Here is a 15,309-nt window from a genome sequence, read left to right on the forward strand (position 1 = left end):
GGACTAAGGAAACCTTCATCCAACATCAACACATTGGAAACCTTGTCCCCCAACACTGGCCTTTGAAAGAAACAAGTCCAGATGCTGAAAGGCTAATTTCTGGATCGGAGCATGCCCAGATGAACAACCAGGTCAGGTCCTAGATGTCCAGGGTCAGCTACACTGGACAGTTTGAATGACTGACAGAAATTGAATTTGTCACTACCTCTTCTGGGCTCCTTATACATGTAAGAATATTACTCTCACAAACATAAAAGGTAATAATGAATGTCTTTGTTCCATGGCCTTCTTTTCCAGTTAGGGGGTTATTTGTTACAGGTAGAGGAAGCACAGGTTGGTGTTTAGTAACCAACTCTAAGTTTCTTGGCCAGCATCACTGCCACATCCTGCATGGTTAGGTCCTGGAAACCTGGGCTGGGGCAACATGGGAATGAAGAAACAACAGATAGTGAAGAAATGACAAATGTGTGCACAGAAAAGCTGAGATCAGGTAGGCTGTGATCACACCAAGGGAGGGCATGAACCTGCTATGTAACCAGAAAATTCAGCGAGTTTACTATGTACAGTACAGGAAAGAGGGATTGGCTAGGCTGGGTGGGTTAGTTGGGGAACACTCTCAGGTAGCAGTCATCCCAGAGGAGGAAGCAGAGGGTGCTAGTTTTTGCACACACTGGTCAATCATTCATAAACACTCAAATTTGAACCACAGGAAGATATTCCCATTCCTCTGAGACTTAAACGAGGAAGGGCCTGCCTCTGTCAGGGATAGGGGGGATAACATGGCAGTACTCATGTCAACAATGCAAATTTACTCAGCATCCATCCATTCTCCACATATCATTGAGCTTCGTCTTCACACTTGGCTGAAGAAGAACTCTAACACGCATCTCAAGAAAGGACGAGGGCTCCGGGGGCATCGTAAGAGCCAGAGGACCAAGAGGACTGTTGTGCAGTGTCTTCTGCACAGGTAAGGGATGCAGCACCCATCAACAGTACAGCTACCAGAACAAGACCTTCAGAAGATCACACCAATCAGCATGCTACGGTGGATGAAGGAAGGGAACTCAAGGCCGCACCAGAGGGCTAGAGAGCTAGTTTTACTCAGGGACAAGCCTCCAGATGATAGGTTGCCCATGCCCACGTGTGCTTCCTGTGCCCTGAACTATTTGCTGCTTAAGCCTACCTCCCTTGGGAGTTGGAGGTAATGTGGCACGCACTCACGGAGTCAATAACAGACTCCGGGAGCAGGAGAGAAACACCGCAGCAAGCTTATCTGAATGCTGCTGCAAGCTCCTTTAATACCCTCCACCCCATTGGTCCCAAGAAAACGTCTCTTCTAAACAGCAGTTCCTGATTGGCTGGCCTGGTGTAGTCTTCAATTAGGTCCTCCTGCGGGAGATGCCTTTGCAGCTGTGTCCCTCCCCTACACCGCCCCCTTGCATTTACATAGAGATGGTCACCACCATTCAAGTACAGGTGTGCAAACTAATTTATTCAGTAGGGGGAGAGAGAGAGAGAGAGAGAGAGAGAGAGAGAGAGAGAGAGAGAGAGAGAGAGAGAGAGAGATAGACTATTATAGAGGAAGATGATGGTGACATGAATTTGAAAGTTAGAAGTTAGGTACTGGGGGACACTGGAGGCGCTCGTGCAGAGGAGGAGAGGTGGACATGGTGAAAATACTTGGTGCTCATGTATAAATTTCTCAGATAAATAATAAACAATTTTTAAAAAGTTCATTGTCTTTTAAGACTAAACTAACAGAAATCAGTAGCTGTTGGACCCGTCCTCGTGAGCTAGCGTTCACCACAGATGGGTAGAGGTGGGACATGAAAGCCCACAGTGCCATGGGCTGAATATTTGCACACTCAAAATTTATACACAGCAGCATCAGCCCCCAACATACTGGAACTTGAAGGTTGTTTTCCTATATGTCCCTAAGTACTTTCTAGGCAGACCATTTGTCTTCCAAGCAGGACTTTCTGAGATGGTAAAAGCAGAAATGTAAGTTTCTGCTCTCATCCTTGCAGAAAAATCTGTTGAAAGAGCAGTCGGAGAACACCCATTCTTCATCCTTTCCCCTGATGCCAGGACCCACACCCTCCATCCCCTTTATCCTCACAGGATGCATTCTCTCCACTGCCTCACTGCTCCTTGGGGTATAAAATACTGAGAGAAGAAATGCAAAGTGCAGCCAGGGTCCCAAAGTTAGGACACGCCCACTTCTGCTCTGAACCGTTGGCCTTTTCTTTCACGGGATCTGCAGTTTGCAACACTGTATTTATGTCTGTATGTAACCTTGTGACACTGAGTTTGTAACTTAGTATTTATTTATGTCTGTATGTAATTGTGTAACATAATTTTTCTCATTAAGATTAGAAGCTCTCTGAGGGCAAGGAGGGAGCAGGGGCTGTTTAATTACCCACCGACCTGTGGTATCCTAAAAGCAGCATAAATCCTGGCTCGTAATAGATGATTATACACCTGCTGAATGGATGAAAGCATGAGCACAGTGTGTAGAGAGTGGTCTTTGCATTCCTATCCTACCAAGTCAACAGCCAAATCTCTCTTCTGGCTCTTCCAGACGGCACAAGATATACAAAGAACAATTCAACCTCACCTCCTTGGATCCCCCGCTGCAGTTTCGACCAGAGGCCAGCTGGGTCCAGTTCCACTTGGGGATCAACAGCCACGGGCTGTACTCCAGGTCCAGCCCTGCCATCAGCAAGCTCCTCCATGACATGAGACACTTCCCCACCATCAGTGCTGGTGAGGTTCATGGGCTTAGCCAGGAGGGACTGACTTTCTCCCAGAGGTCCAGGGTCTGGGAACCAGTCAAGGGTTACCACCTATACATGATTATATAAGGCCGATAAGCAAATTGGATTCCTTTTGAAGATCACATAGCCTTAATCTCACCACAGGGACCTAAGGAGATGTTCTATACTCTTTAAGGAAGGTGGTTGTCATTGTTTGCTGAATGTTCCCATTGTACCAGGAGCTTTTTTCTTTTTTTTATGCCATCCTGGCATAAATATCATCACTGCCATTTACAGTTGTGAATCAGCAAGCTGGGCAAAGCCAGTGCTGGAGCTAGGATTCAACCATAGCTCTATTAACCCCAAGCTTGAGCTTCTAAGCACCTATGACAGGAGATGCAGCATGAGAAGTTATCAGCAGAGACAAAGCTAGACCAAGAATGGCTGGAGTATATAGGGAAGGGCTAGAAAGCAGGGAGCGTGGGATGGAGCAGGCAGAAGATTAAAACCCCTGGACTCTAAAACATGGCCGTCTGGGTGCACAAGGCTGTGATTCCCAAGCTATATTAGTCCCTCCTCCTGTGGGTCTGGGTCAGAGGTGGGTGTCCATCTTTGGTCAGCTCTCTCGGGATCAAGAACTGCTTATCACTCTTCTCCTTTGCAGATTACAGCCAGGATGAAAAAGCCTTGCTAGGGGCCTGTGACTGCTCACAGAGTAAGTGACATGACTCCCTACCCACAGCCAGCCTCGAATGGGCTCTCCCTCACCAACCTCTGAGAATACAACACTCCCCCCACCCCAGCCACCCACAGTAAAAGGCATCTTGAACTCTCTGGGGAGCATCCAACTGGTTGATCAAAATGTGGTGCAGGGCTAAGTAGCATCAGCATCATTAGGAAGCTTGTTAGAAACACAGAATCCGTCTCTGCTCCCACTGTCCCAATCAGAATCTGAATGTTAATAGAACCTCCTGTGATTGGAGTAGGATTTCAGATCCAAGAGGCAATTGTACAGGACAATGGTTCCTGATGCTGCATCTTACCCCTGGGAGCTTTAGAAAGTACTGTTGCCTGGCCTCCGCCTCCAGATGTCTGGGCTCAACTCCAGAGAAGGAGACCTGTGGCAACCTTTTTAAAATATCTCGTGTGGTTCACACGCAACCAAGGTTGAAACTTAAATGTCAGACAGAATGGAAAATCCAGGAGAGAAAGGTAACAGTGCTCCCCTCTGGGTGCTGCAAACTGGTTTCAGGTAGGTCTGAACAGGGAAGCCCTGAGTGGTCTCAGTTATTTACCTAGATGTGCTGAACACAGTTTCTACATATGCACAAGATGGCACATCCTGTAATCCCAGAATTTGAAAGGTTTGGGCAGGAGGATCATGAGTTGCAGGCCAAACTGGTCTATATATAAAGGCCAAGGGCAGCCTCAACTACACAGTAAGACCCGGTCTCAAAGAGGGAGGGAGAGAGGGCAGAGCAAGGCAGAGGAGAGGAAAGGAAGGAAAGGGGGGGAAAGGGGAGGGGGAGAGGAGAGGGGAGGAAAAGGGAAGAGGAGAAGAAGGGGAGGGGATAGGAGAGGAGGGGAGAGGAAGGGAAGGGAGGGAAGGGGGAAATGGGTACAGAGAGAAATGAAAGGCAAGAAGAGTAGGGGAGAGGGGAGGAGAGACAGTGGAAGGGAAGGGGGAAGGGGAAGGGGTAGGGGAAGGGGAAGGGGGAGGGGGAAGGGAAAGGGAAAGAAGGGGTTAAGGAGAAGCATAAACATCATGATAAATCTTCAAATTCACACATTTTCAGGTCCATAAATGACATACTCAAAAATACTGTTTTAAAACAGGAAGCAAAAAATTCCTGATTTTGATTCCTAGCACCACAACGTGAAATAAGATAAGACCGAGAATTTTATGACTCCTAGACCTAGCACAGGTGTAAAATCTTACATAGAGAGCCTGGAGCTTTATACAGTGAACAATACAGTGGGAACCTATAAGATCACAATTGAAACCCAAGGAAGTGAGGCCCAGTCCGTTTAGGAAAATAGTCTATTGGGGATGTTTTCAGTGATGTCTACTTGGGGAACTCTGAGTTACCTGACCTCTTCCCAAACTGACAGAATGACTGTACTGGGCCCCTCTGAACACATGGATCCTAGCCTGACACGGTGGACTTTGCCACTCAGGCTTTGCAAAGCCTGGAGTCTTTGGTGTCAAGTAGCAGAAAAGGGCTGGATTTCTGAGTGGTGCCCCAGCCTGCAACTTAGATATCACCCTTCTACCCCCTCACAGTTGTGAAACCCAGTGGGGTCCACCTGAAATTGGTTCTGAGGTTCTCGGACTTCGGGAAAGCCATGTTCAAACCCATGAGGTAAGTGAAGCCTTCCTCACACGGGGACCCCTGGAGGCAACCCCAGGGGAGCTTTGACCAAAAGGTAGCAAAAGTACTCTCATACCTACATCTGCCCCACACGTAGAACTCTCTTGGTGACCATGATAATAATTAAAAACAGTAATAGCTAATGTTTTAGTTAGGGTTTTATTGCTTTGAACAGGCACCATGACTGTGGCAACTCTTATCAAGGAAATCATTTAACTGTGGGTGGCTTACAATTTCAGAAATTTGTTCCATTATCATCATGGTCGGAAGCACAGTGGAAGGCAAACAGACCTGGGCCTGAGGATCTGAGGGTTCTACATCTTGACCCGCAGGCAGCAGGAGACTGTGAGCCACACTGGGCACAGTTTGAGCATAGGAGACCTCAAGGTCTGCCTCCACAGTAACACACTTCCTTCAACAAGGTCACAGTCCATAGTGTCACTCACTATGGGCCATGCATTCTCACACTTGAATCTATGAGGGCCACACCTATTCAAACTACCACTGCTACTCTCGCTGTTGACCTGGTCCCTCAGTAGCATCGATGCTACACACACTGCATGAATTGTGCATTTTGGACACCAACAGTCGCAAGAACCTCACAAGCCCAAGTGTTGATAGAGTGTCTACACTGAGGTGAAGCCTGTGAGAAGTCAGCTTACCCCAGACTCCCCACGGTAAACAGCAGGCCCAAGAATTGCAGCAAACAGCTAGGTCCTCGCCCTCATCCATCCTCTTTTTTGACATCAAAGAGTTTACTTCACTTGACAATACCTGCTTTGGTGGGAAACCTAGACACTAAGAAAAGCTGGCATAAAGTCAAGTATGTATTTATAGTGGTTTATATTTTATTCATAACAACGCCTGTCTTTAGATTTCAAGTACATGTACATGGGTGCAGTGGTGTGTGTGTGTGTGTGTGTTGTGTGTACACTAGCCCCCAGTGGCTCTGAAGGCCACAAGTTTGGCTTTCTTAGCGAGGAGTGTAAGGCCTTGGCCCCCGAAAGTGTTCCTCTTGTGGATGACATGCATAGGAAAGGATGTCCCCAGAAAGGGTTCCATTGCCCATATCACATGTTCCTTTCAAGTTTTCTGCCTTCCAGTGCTGTTTGTACATGTTACCTTAGATCCACACTCTCCAGCAGATGGAGAAGAAATCTCCATAGCCTGGTCACTGGGTACAGTGGAGGCTAGAGACAGGAACACTGTCGAGTCTCAAGTCTCTGAACCAGGGAACAAAAGCGTCTCTCTAAGGACAAGTTTGAAGTAGAAGAGCAGAGCAGCATGCTGGATTCCCTTTGGAACTTTAAGCAACTGCAATGTCCCCATTCTCTCAGTGGGGCTTGTTCCCATGATTCCAAGGCCCAAGCAACCTTCAGAACCCTTTAGATAGGGACTTTTCTCCATTAGAAATGCAAAGACCAAGTTGTTTACCCGATTTAAATATACAACTATTCAGTGACACGAAAGAAACATTTGAATATCATTTGTTCATATTTGTTGATTTTTTTAAAATCCCCCCAACCAGCATATAAAACAATACATGAACTTAAAAATGTTACCCATACACACATTTCAGCTATCAGTTGCCAAAAGTACTTAGCTCTGGTCCTTGTCATCCCTGGAGTCAGGCTGAGTGTCAGGGTTGAGCCGAGAGTCGGTTTCTTCCTCTCCTCTCCCGTCACCCTCGCTGTTTGGATCACTCCATCAGGCCTCGTGGACAGCACAGATGAAGTCTTCCCACCATATTAGCTTCTACATAGCTGTCACCAAATACCCAAGAAATACAACTTAACCCAAGAAAGATTCGTTTTTGGCGCGAGGTGCCAAAGGACTCAGTCCTCTGCGGCAGGGAGGACATTTTGGAGCAGAGCAGTTCTTACCATAGTATCCAGGAGGCAAAGAAAACAGGTTATAGGCCCAGTGACTACCCCTGCCTTCTTCCTCTCGCTGCCTCCCCAAATGCCCCCCATAATATGCTCTAATTGGCTCTAGAAAGGCTCTGCACACCCAGAAGTGTTTTTGCTGACTTCCTAGGCTTTTCTCAATCTTATCCAGTTGCCAATGAAGCTTATAACTTCCACACAAGCTAATGAATCTGCCTCGATCAGAAAAATTAATCTATAAAAGAAATTGAATGGAAAAACGTTACTTTTCCTAAGGACGGTTTCAGGAGGGGACGTCATCGTATAGCCAAACACAGAGCACTAAAGTCAACAAATTGTGTGCATGTGTGCATGTGTGCGTGTGCATGTGCGTGCATGTGTGTGTGTGTGTGTGTGTGTGTGCACTATGCATGTGTGTGTCTGTGTCTGTGTCTGTGTCTGTGTGTATGGTTGCAGGTACTTCCACACTTGTGTGTATGTGTGGAAAAGCAAGAGGACAGCCTTATGTATTGTTCCTTAGGTTCAGTTTGTTTGTTTGTTTGTTTGTTTGTTTGTTTGTTTGTTTTTCTGGTTAGTTTGTTCTTTGAGATAGAGCCTCTCACTGGCCTAGCACTCACCAAGTAGGCGAGTGTCTCTTTGACTGTGGGTTCTGGGTTCTGACTGAACATCAGGGTCCCTGCCTTGAGATTGAGCTACTTCCCCAAGGCCAGGTGCCTTTGTCTTATCTTTAAGAGACTGGGTTTTCCATGGCTGGCCTCAGATTCCCGAGCTCAGTCATCTTCCTATCAGAGTAAGCATGCACAGCCATGAGCATCACGTGACTCTGGCATCCTCCTCCTCAAAGCTCCATCAGTGGGGTTCTGGCCATTGAAGAGTTTAAATACTTAATTCCCCTACAAGACTACCAGTTAGAGCAGCCATCTTAGGAACACTGACGAAGGAAGCAAAGCAATAAAGGACATGTAGGTAGGTATACATACATACAACGCAAAGTTTCATCTACAGTTCTATGAAATTTAATTCAAAACTCAAGCAGAGTGTCATTTAAAATGTATTCCCTTCTTTTAAAAAGCATATGTGGGCCTTCCCTCTGAGAAATTTAAAGTAAAAAGCATTTGTTCCTTTGCAGAAAGAATGTAAATGTATCTTTGGAAAGGATACATTCTAAACATTAAGGTGATACGTTTACATTTATTTGTTTGCTGTTTGTTGGAGTGTTTGTTTGTTTGTTTGTTTGAGACTGGTTGCAAATTCTACAGCACACGCATGCAAGTCAGAAACAGCTCTTGGGACTCAGGTCTTTCCTTCCGCTGTGTGGGACCCAGGGACAGAACTCAGGTCATCAGGTTAAGTGGCAAGCAACTTAATTCACTGAGCCATCTCCCTGTCTCCAAGGTGATACTTTAAAATGTAATATATATGACACATTGCATATGAGAGGTACTCCTTAGTGCTCAAAATAGAAAAATCGATGGTGTCAAGTAAAAATAACTTTCCAAGTTTATATCTATCATAGCTCATATGAAAATTTGAGAGTGGATGTTCTCATGGTAGAATGGGGACAGACAGGCAGCATCCAGCCACACCCTCAGCCCTGAGCGTGACAGCTACGCTAGACCTGGCTGCATCTCTATAATCTGCATCCAAGCCAGCAGCCTCACTGTGGCTTTTCAGGATTGGCCTGTGCCCTTCTGGCAAAGTGTGCCTTACTATTTTGGTTGTGGAAGCTGGTTGTTTGTGTGGTTGTTTACGGCACTACCTCTGTTTATGACTTCGTTTGCTTTTCCAGTCTTCTGAACAGGTCCACACTCTGGACTATAAAATTACTCGAAGGTCATCATCCTTCCCCATTTATTAGCATAGCAGTGAAGTCAGTGTCAGCCCAGGATGCCCCAGTGATTAGGAAGCACTTTCCTAACATGGCGCCACACCCCCACCTTCACATTCCTCAACAGGGCGATGCTCTTCAGGAATCCATTAGCAATTTGAAACTGGAACCATCCAGACCGATAGAGTCTATATCGGCCTCCCTTAGCTCTCTGGCTGGACCCATTTTCACGCCCCACCTGAGTGTCTAAGAGTTCTGTCACCTGTATTTCTCCCCCAGACCTGTAACTTTGCAGTCCTTGTTCTCAATCATATTAAGTTCTCTTTATTGCCAAGTCTGACCATGCCTTACCTTTTTTGCATAAGTGAGCATCTAGGTCCACTCCATCACTTCTAATAGCACACTCTCTCCTGTTAACACCTGCCCAGGGATGCTTGGTTTTCTTCCCTTGGTTTAGGGGGCAAATCAGCCACTCTCCTGCAAAGCTCCCAACGCAGGAAACTTGCCATTGGTAGTGCCTATACAAAGCCTGCTTCTTCCTACTTTGCATGTCTCCTCCTCGCTCAGGAAGGGAGAGGCCCATTCCTAATTTGTGGGTCCACCGTCTACACCCACATGAAAAAGCACCACGCAGGCTCGTTCCTAGGGCTTGCCAAAGAAGGCTGAGTTCAGGGCGTGACTCCTTCCTTCCTTCCAGACAGCAGCGAGAAGAGGAGACGCCTGAGGACTTCTTCTATTTCATAGACTTTCAGAGACACAATGCTGAGATCGCAGCTTTCCACCTGGACAGGTAGGTCTGGTCCCTGAAGATGGCGCTGACTGCAAGGGCCAGCCCCCTGGAGAGTGACAGTATTCACTTGTCATCTCTTCTACTTCAGCATAGGGTCAATCGCCTTCCAATTCTATTAGGTTGAAAACACAAGGCCACTTAAAGTAATGAGCAATTCGTGCATATTTTTATTTTTATTAAGTTTTGTTATGTTTCACTGAGGAGCATTATGAAGCCCAGTTTGATCTCTAACTGGGGCTAGATTTGAACTCCTAATCCTTCGGTCTCTGTTTGTCAAATACTGGGATTCCAGGTATATGTCGGCATGCCTGGAAAAATGAATCAATTATAAGGAAACATTTGTCGGACATTTGTTGAAACATTTGTTCCCCAGTCCCTGCCTATCCCTCACGTCTGAACAAGGCTCCTTTTCTTCCAGGATTCTGGACTTCCGACGGGTACCGCCAACAGTAGGGAGGCTAGTGAATGTCACCAAGGAAATCCTAGAGGTCACCAAGAATGAGGTCCTGCAGAGTGTGTTCTTTGTGTCTCCAGGTGAAGTATCAGCTAGAGCCAGACTTGGGTCTTACGTATATGGTGGGGCAATCATGCCCACTGGTAGGTTCAACAGTGGTCTGAGCTCCGCCATTAGCACATGCGTCATTGGGGGAGAAGAGTGCTGCCATCCAATGCTCCCAGCCCACTCTACTTAAGCATAACACCAGATCAACGATGGACAGTAAAGAACTGTGTGAGACGATGGTCTCCCAGGAGCTGGAGATTATGAATCCAGCCTATCAAAGAGCATTCATCCTATGATAGGACGCTCTGAGACATCTGAAACTTGGAACCCAAAATGAATCCCTAGGTCCAACAGCCTTTTCCCAAGCTGGGAGTTTGAATTCCCCATCCTACTCCCTAAAGAGGTTTCTCAGAGCAGAAGATGGCAGCCCTACCAGCCCCCACTTTACTTCTCTCTCCTCCCTCAACTTCCAGCTAACAACGTGTGCTTCTTCGCCAAGTGTCCGTACATGTGCAAGACCGAGTACGCTGTCTGCGGCAACCCACATCTGCTGGAAGGCTCCCTCTCCGCCTTCCTGCCATCCCTCAACCTAGCCCCCAGACTGTCTGTGCCCAACCCCTGGATCCGTTCTTACTCACTGTCAGGAAAAGAGGAGTGAGTTAGCTTCCCGGCCACACCCCCATGGGCTTCTTGACCACACCCCATGGGCTTCCTGACCACACCCTCATGGGCTTCCTGGCCACACCCCCATGGGCTTCTTGACCACACCCCCATGCCCACAGCCCTGAAGCCCAGCTCTTCAACGTGGCTGCACTAAACCCTCACACTGCCTTAATCCTCTTATTGATCCTAGGATCAACAGATTGGATATTCATTCCCCATTAGCTCATATACTGGATTGTAAGGCACTTATCCTATAACAAAGAATCACAAGAAGAGGGGTTGGGGAGGTGCTCAGTGGGTAGTGCTTGCTGGGTCAACCTGAAGACCAGAGTTCTGATAGCCAAAACTCACTGACAGCCAGCCAGGCGTGACAGCTACCTATAATCCAAACATGCGAGAGATGGGGACACTGGGTCCTCTATTCGAGGTGGTTAGGACAGATAGACTAGTGGGAATTGGCAAGCCCTGGGTTCAGAAAAGACACTGCTTCAGTAAATAGTGTAGAAGGATGAAGACACTGGACATCAACTTCGGGCCCTACATACATGTGCACCCACACACATAAACATGTATGCATATATACGTGCATATCACAGATACCTCAAAAAATGAAGCACACAAGAGCTGAGGGAGTAAAACCTGGAGCGAGACCCATCGCTATATGCCCATAAATAAATATGCTATATATAACATACCTAGCACAGTATATGCACCAAATGAATGGACTCAATGAACAGGTCCATTGGCACATCACCACAGTTCTGATGGGAAGAAATAGTCAGAAGAATTTCAGGAGGGCATGACTTTGTGAGACAGTGTGATGGCAGGACGCCAGCCTCTGGGAGGTCATGGGTGCTGTGGGAATTTTGGAGGAGCAAGGACTGAGAGCTAGCAGGTGTGGTGCCAGCCTCTCCACCACCTGCTCAGTCAGTGCCCTCCCTCTAGCATGTGGCACCCCAGCCTCCCACTTATCGTTCAGCAAAGTCAAAGGACTCTAAACCGCCCCGACCGTCATCTGGAATTTGCAACCTCTCTTGGCAGACACCCTTACCCAGGGTACTCCTGGAGGGAGCTGGCTAACCACCCACCCGGCATCCTGAGATCAGGAGGCCAGGGCAGGCTTGGGGAAGCAGGGATTTGTGAGTGTGGGGATAGTATGGAGAGGGCCCCCAACACCCTGGCATCTTGGCTTTTCCAGCCCCAGGACTTCTTCTCCCCCTCAGGTGGGAGCTCAACCCCCTTTACTGTGACACAGTCAAGCAGATCTATCCGTACAACAGCAGCAACAGACTCCTCGGCATCATTGACATGGCCGTCTTTGACTTCCTGATTGGTAGGTACCCGACTCAGGGCACATGGCGACAGTCCTATACGCCACTCTTTGCCTAGGGTTCCAGGAGACCTTCACCAAAATTACAGCCAGGATCAGGAGGATTAGACGGCCCTGCATCTCCCATAAACTCATCGGAGTCCAAGGGAACAAACAACATGCCCTGGTTTCTTAGAAGGGGGCAGGGTGTCACGGGTTGGGGATAGGGGTTATTGAAGGAGTTGCCACTGTCAAGGCAGATATACCACCCTGACCTCAGACCCAAATGGGGACCACATCTGAAGCTGGACATTCCCTTCACTCGCTGAGAGGAAGCCAGTGTGAAGGTGGGAAGTATATTGTACTGGGAAGGACAAAGCAAGGCCGCAGCCCCACAAACCAGTAACTCTACCCTCTAGTCCCACTGGGACCAGGAAAGGATGCTGCATGTTTGAGGCTACCTGGGCCAAGCAAGCCCAACAGCTATGTGTTCAGGAGGCACGGCAGGGCACAGTTCTGCTCACCAGGCTGCCAGGCTGAGGCTGGGGGAGTATCAAAGTAAAAAGCCTAAAAATGTTGTGATCCAAGCTCAGGCTCCTGTCTAAGTGTTGGCTGGCCTCCATTCCCAGAACCCAGGTCAGGCTCTTTCATCCCTGTGGCCTTCAGACCCTTGCTCTGATCTCTCCCCTCCACTGCAGGAAATATGGACCGACACCATTACGAGATGTTCACCAAGTTTGGGGAAGATGGGTACCTTATTCATCTTGACAATGCCAGAGGGTAAGCATCACTGCCCACATCCCACCGGAGACCTCAGTAGGGTCTCTGCACTGTCTGGGCCTGTCTCCATCCGACCCTATTTCCCGCTAACCTTTGGAGGTTTTTTTCTTTTTTTTTTTTTCCTGCCCTTTGCTAAGTAGCACAGATTCTCCAGTGTGAGAGCATTCTTGTGTGCACCAATGAACCTGGCTGAGACTCCCTGTATCTTTTCCGTAGATGGTACTTTCCTGGAAGCAGAGTATGGCTTAGCCACTAGGGCTAGCCTACAGAGGCAGGGGCAGCTTGGTTGTAACTTGAGGATGGCTGTCATGGTGTCTAGCACCTTATCCCACCAAATTCACAGAAGGGTTTGCTCAGAGAGCACCCAAAGTGAAGGGCTCTGTCTCCTTTTGTAGGTTCGGACGACATTCCCAAGATGAAATCTCTATCCTCGCCCCTCTTGCACAGTGTTGCATGTGAGTTTCTATGCCGTGAGTACCATGAGCAGCGGGCAGTACACACATCTCTGGTCTAGGATACTGTGGACAGAGATGATGTGAACTGCCTAGCTTCCCATACTGCAGCTACCGGCTTTCTCTAAGTGATGTCTCCCTCATCCTTTATCAAAAAAAAAAAAAAACAAAACGAGTTAAGATCTGATCTTTTAAAGTCACTACCTTTAATCTTGAACCCACTCGGATAATCACCCACTTTTACAGATGTCAGTGCTGTCTGATATTACTAACCAGCCCTTTGCTTTATGTAAGATCTTAAATATCGCTGTTCCATCACCATCTAAGCCAAGCCCTGATTGAAGTCTGGTAAAAGTGGGTCAGACTGAAAGTCCGGCCCCTTCTCTAAAGGACACCTAACCAACTTCTGTATCTCTGACCCTTTAGCCAGGCTTGTGGCACTGGGTTCCTCTTAATTATAAAGATGAGATTGAGACCTAACAAAAGCATCCCATTTGACCCCTTGGCACATGAATGGTGCAAAGCAACGCCTTAGGGGTCATTCAAGTCTCTCTCCTCTGGACGGATTGAGCAGTAGTGGTTGCTTGTGTCAAAGATCAGACAAGTAGGCTGCTTGCGTAAGTCTAAAAGAAATCCAAACCCTGAAGTCAAAATGGACCTAGTCACTTGTCATCACTGTGGTTTTAGAATCTAACACGGGAGAAGCACAGTGATGTCACATAGAGGTTGGATTTTCAGACGACAGACAGCTTCATTCACCTACTGGAAGTTTGTTCCATCAGCTTTAAATCTTTAAAAACAAACCTTAAGTCAGTCAGTCTCTGTCTGTCTGTCTGTCTCTGTCTCTCTCTCTCTCACACACAATCATTACACACCATTAATTCCTTTTCCACATGGCTTTCAGTGAAGTGTGTTAGCCTAGAAATAAGATCTCTAAGCACACCAGCTGCCAAGAGCTGTTCGTGGGGAGTGGGCAAGTGCAGGTCGAGTTACCTTCCTTAAGGTGCTCATCTGGCCCCCACCGCCTTTATCTCATCAGGATCAAAAGGAAAACACTCTTGCACCTTCAGCTGCTGGCTCAGGCTGACTACAGGCTCAGCGATGTGATGCGGGAGTCACTCCTAGAAGACCAGCTTAGCCCTGTCCTCACAGAACCCCACCTCCTGGCCCTGGACCGCAGACTCCAGATCATCTTGAAGACCGTGGAGGACTGCATAGAGGCCCACGGCGAGCGAAGAGTCATAGCCGATGGGTCAGCACAACGTTCGGCTCCAGACTCCGGCCAGGCTAATCTGACGAGCTAATGGCAACAAACGTGGGACCTCAGAACACACAACTGGAGTCAGCACCTCGTGCTGGTTTGTAGGCCCCTGTTGCCTCATTCTATCCTGGGGTACTGGAGGCCAAGTCACAAGCTCAGGGAGGAGGCAGGAACGCTTTGAAAAAGGCAAACAGGATCCACCAAACCTCATCTTTATCCTTGGGTGGAGGTCACTGCTTTTACGGTGCACTAACTGGGGCTCTCTCTTCCCAACGAGCTCTGGCTCCATCAGGACTGCAGATTATCTTCTGAGCACACTGTGAAACCTGGATCTGAACCAGGCTTGGAAGGTCTGGAAGCTCTGTTCCCAGGAGCGGTTTTTATTCTACCATATCAAATAAAGGGACATCAAGCGGATAACTGGCTTTCTCCAAGTCCTTACTGTATATGCAGGTACAGTACACACACACCAAAAAAACGTCACTTTTTTTTTACTGACATTCTGGTCCCTAACACTATCTGAATACAATAATCTCAGCCAGGTCACTCCCAGAAATACTAACTAAGGGTAAATCTGCTCAGTTAGGGGGCACACTCCAATCTGAAGAATATTATCAACTGAGGAATTGGTAACCGAGAGCTGTGTGGCTCACACAGTGGGTGGGGTGCTTGCCTCTCAGGCTCAACCCCCAGCATCACACATCCAGTAA

At 47.7% G+C, this 15,309-nt stretch overlaps 1 protein-coding gene across 2 annotated transcripts in view; it reads left to right on the forward strand.

The window, feature by feature from the left end:
- The window catches only part of Fam20a (FAM20A golgi associated secretory pathway pseudokinase), a 49,007-nt gene extending 33,988 nt beyond the window's left edge, over positions 1–15,019 (forward strand). The window contains exons 2-11 of one of the 2 annotated variants that reach the window (XM_021176166.3): positions 2,582–2,766; positions 3,421–3,471; positions 5,041–5,119; positions 9,540–9,632; positions 10,051–10,166; positions 10,608–10,788; positions 12,021–12,130; positions 12,805–12,886; positions 13,282–13,341; positions 14,378–15,019. In XM_021176166.3, the coding sequence (XP_021031825.1) occupies positions 2,582–2,766; positions 3,421–3,471; positions 5,041–5,119; positions 9,540–9,632; positions 10,051–10,166; positions 10,608–10,788; positions 12,021–12,130; positions 12,805–12,886; positions 13,282–13,341; positions 14,378–14,642 (1,222 nt within the window). In that variant the 3' untranslated portion in view covers positions 14,643–15,019. Of the gene's footprint in view, positions 1–2,581; positions 2,767–3,420; positions 3,472–5,040; positions 5,120–9,539; positions 9,633–10,050; positions 10,167–10,607; positions 10,789–11,995; positions 12,131–12,804; positions 12,887–13,281; positions 13,342–14,377 lie in introns of both variants that reach the window. The other variant, XM_021176167.3, reaches the window with a different exon arrangement.
- Positions 15,020–15,309: the final 290 nt, after the last annotated feature.

Source organism: Mus caroli, unplaced genomic scaffold, assembly GCF_978045245.1.
Source record: "Mus caroli unplaced genomic scaffold, Mus_caroli_1 scaffold_13, whole genome shotgun sequence".
Taxonomy (NCBI): domain Eukaryota; kingdom Metazoa; phylum Chordata; class Mammalia; order Rodentia; family Muridae; genus Mus; species Mus caroli.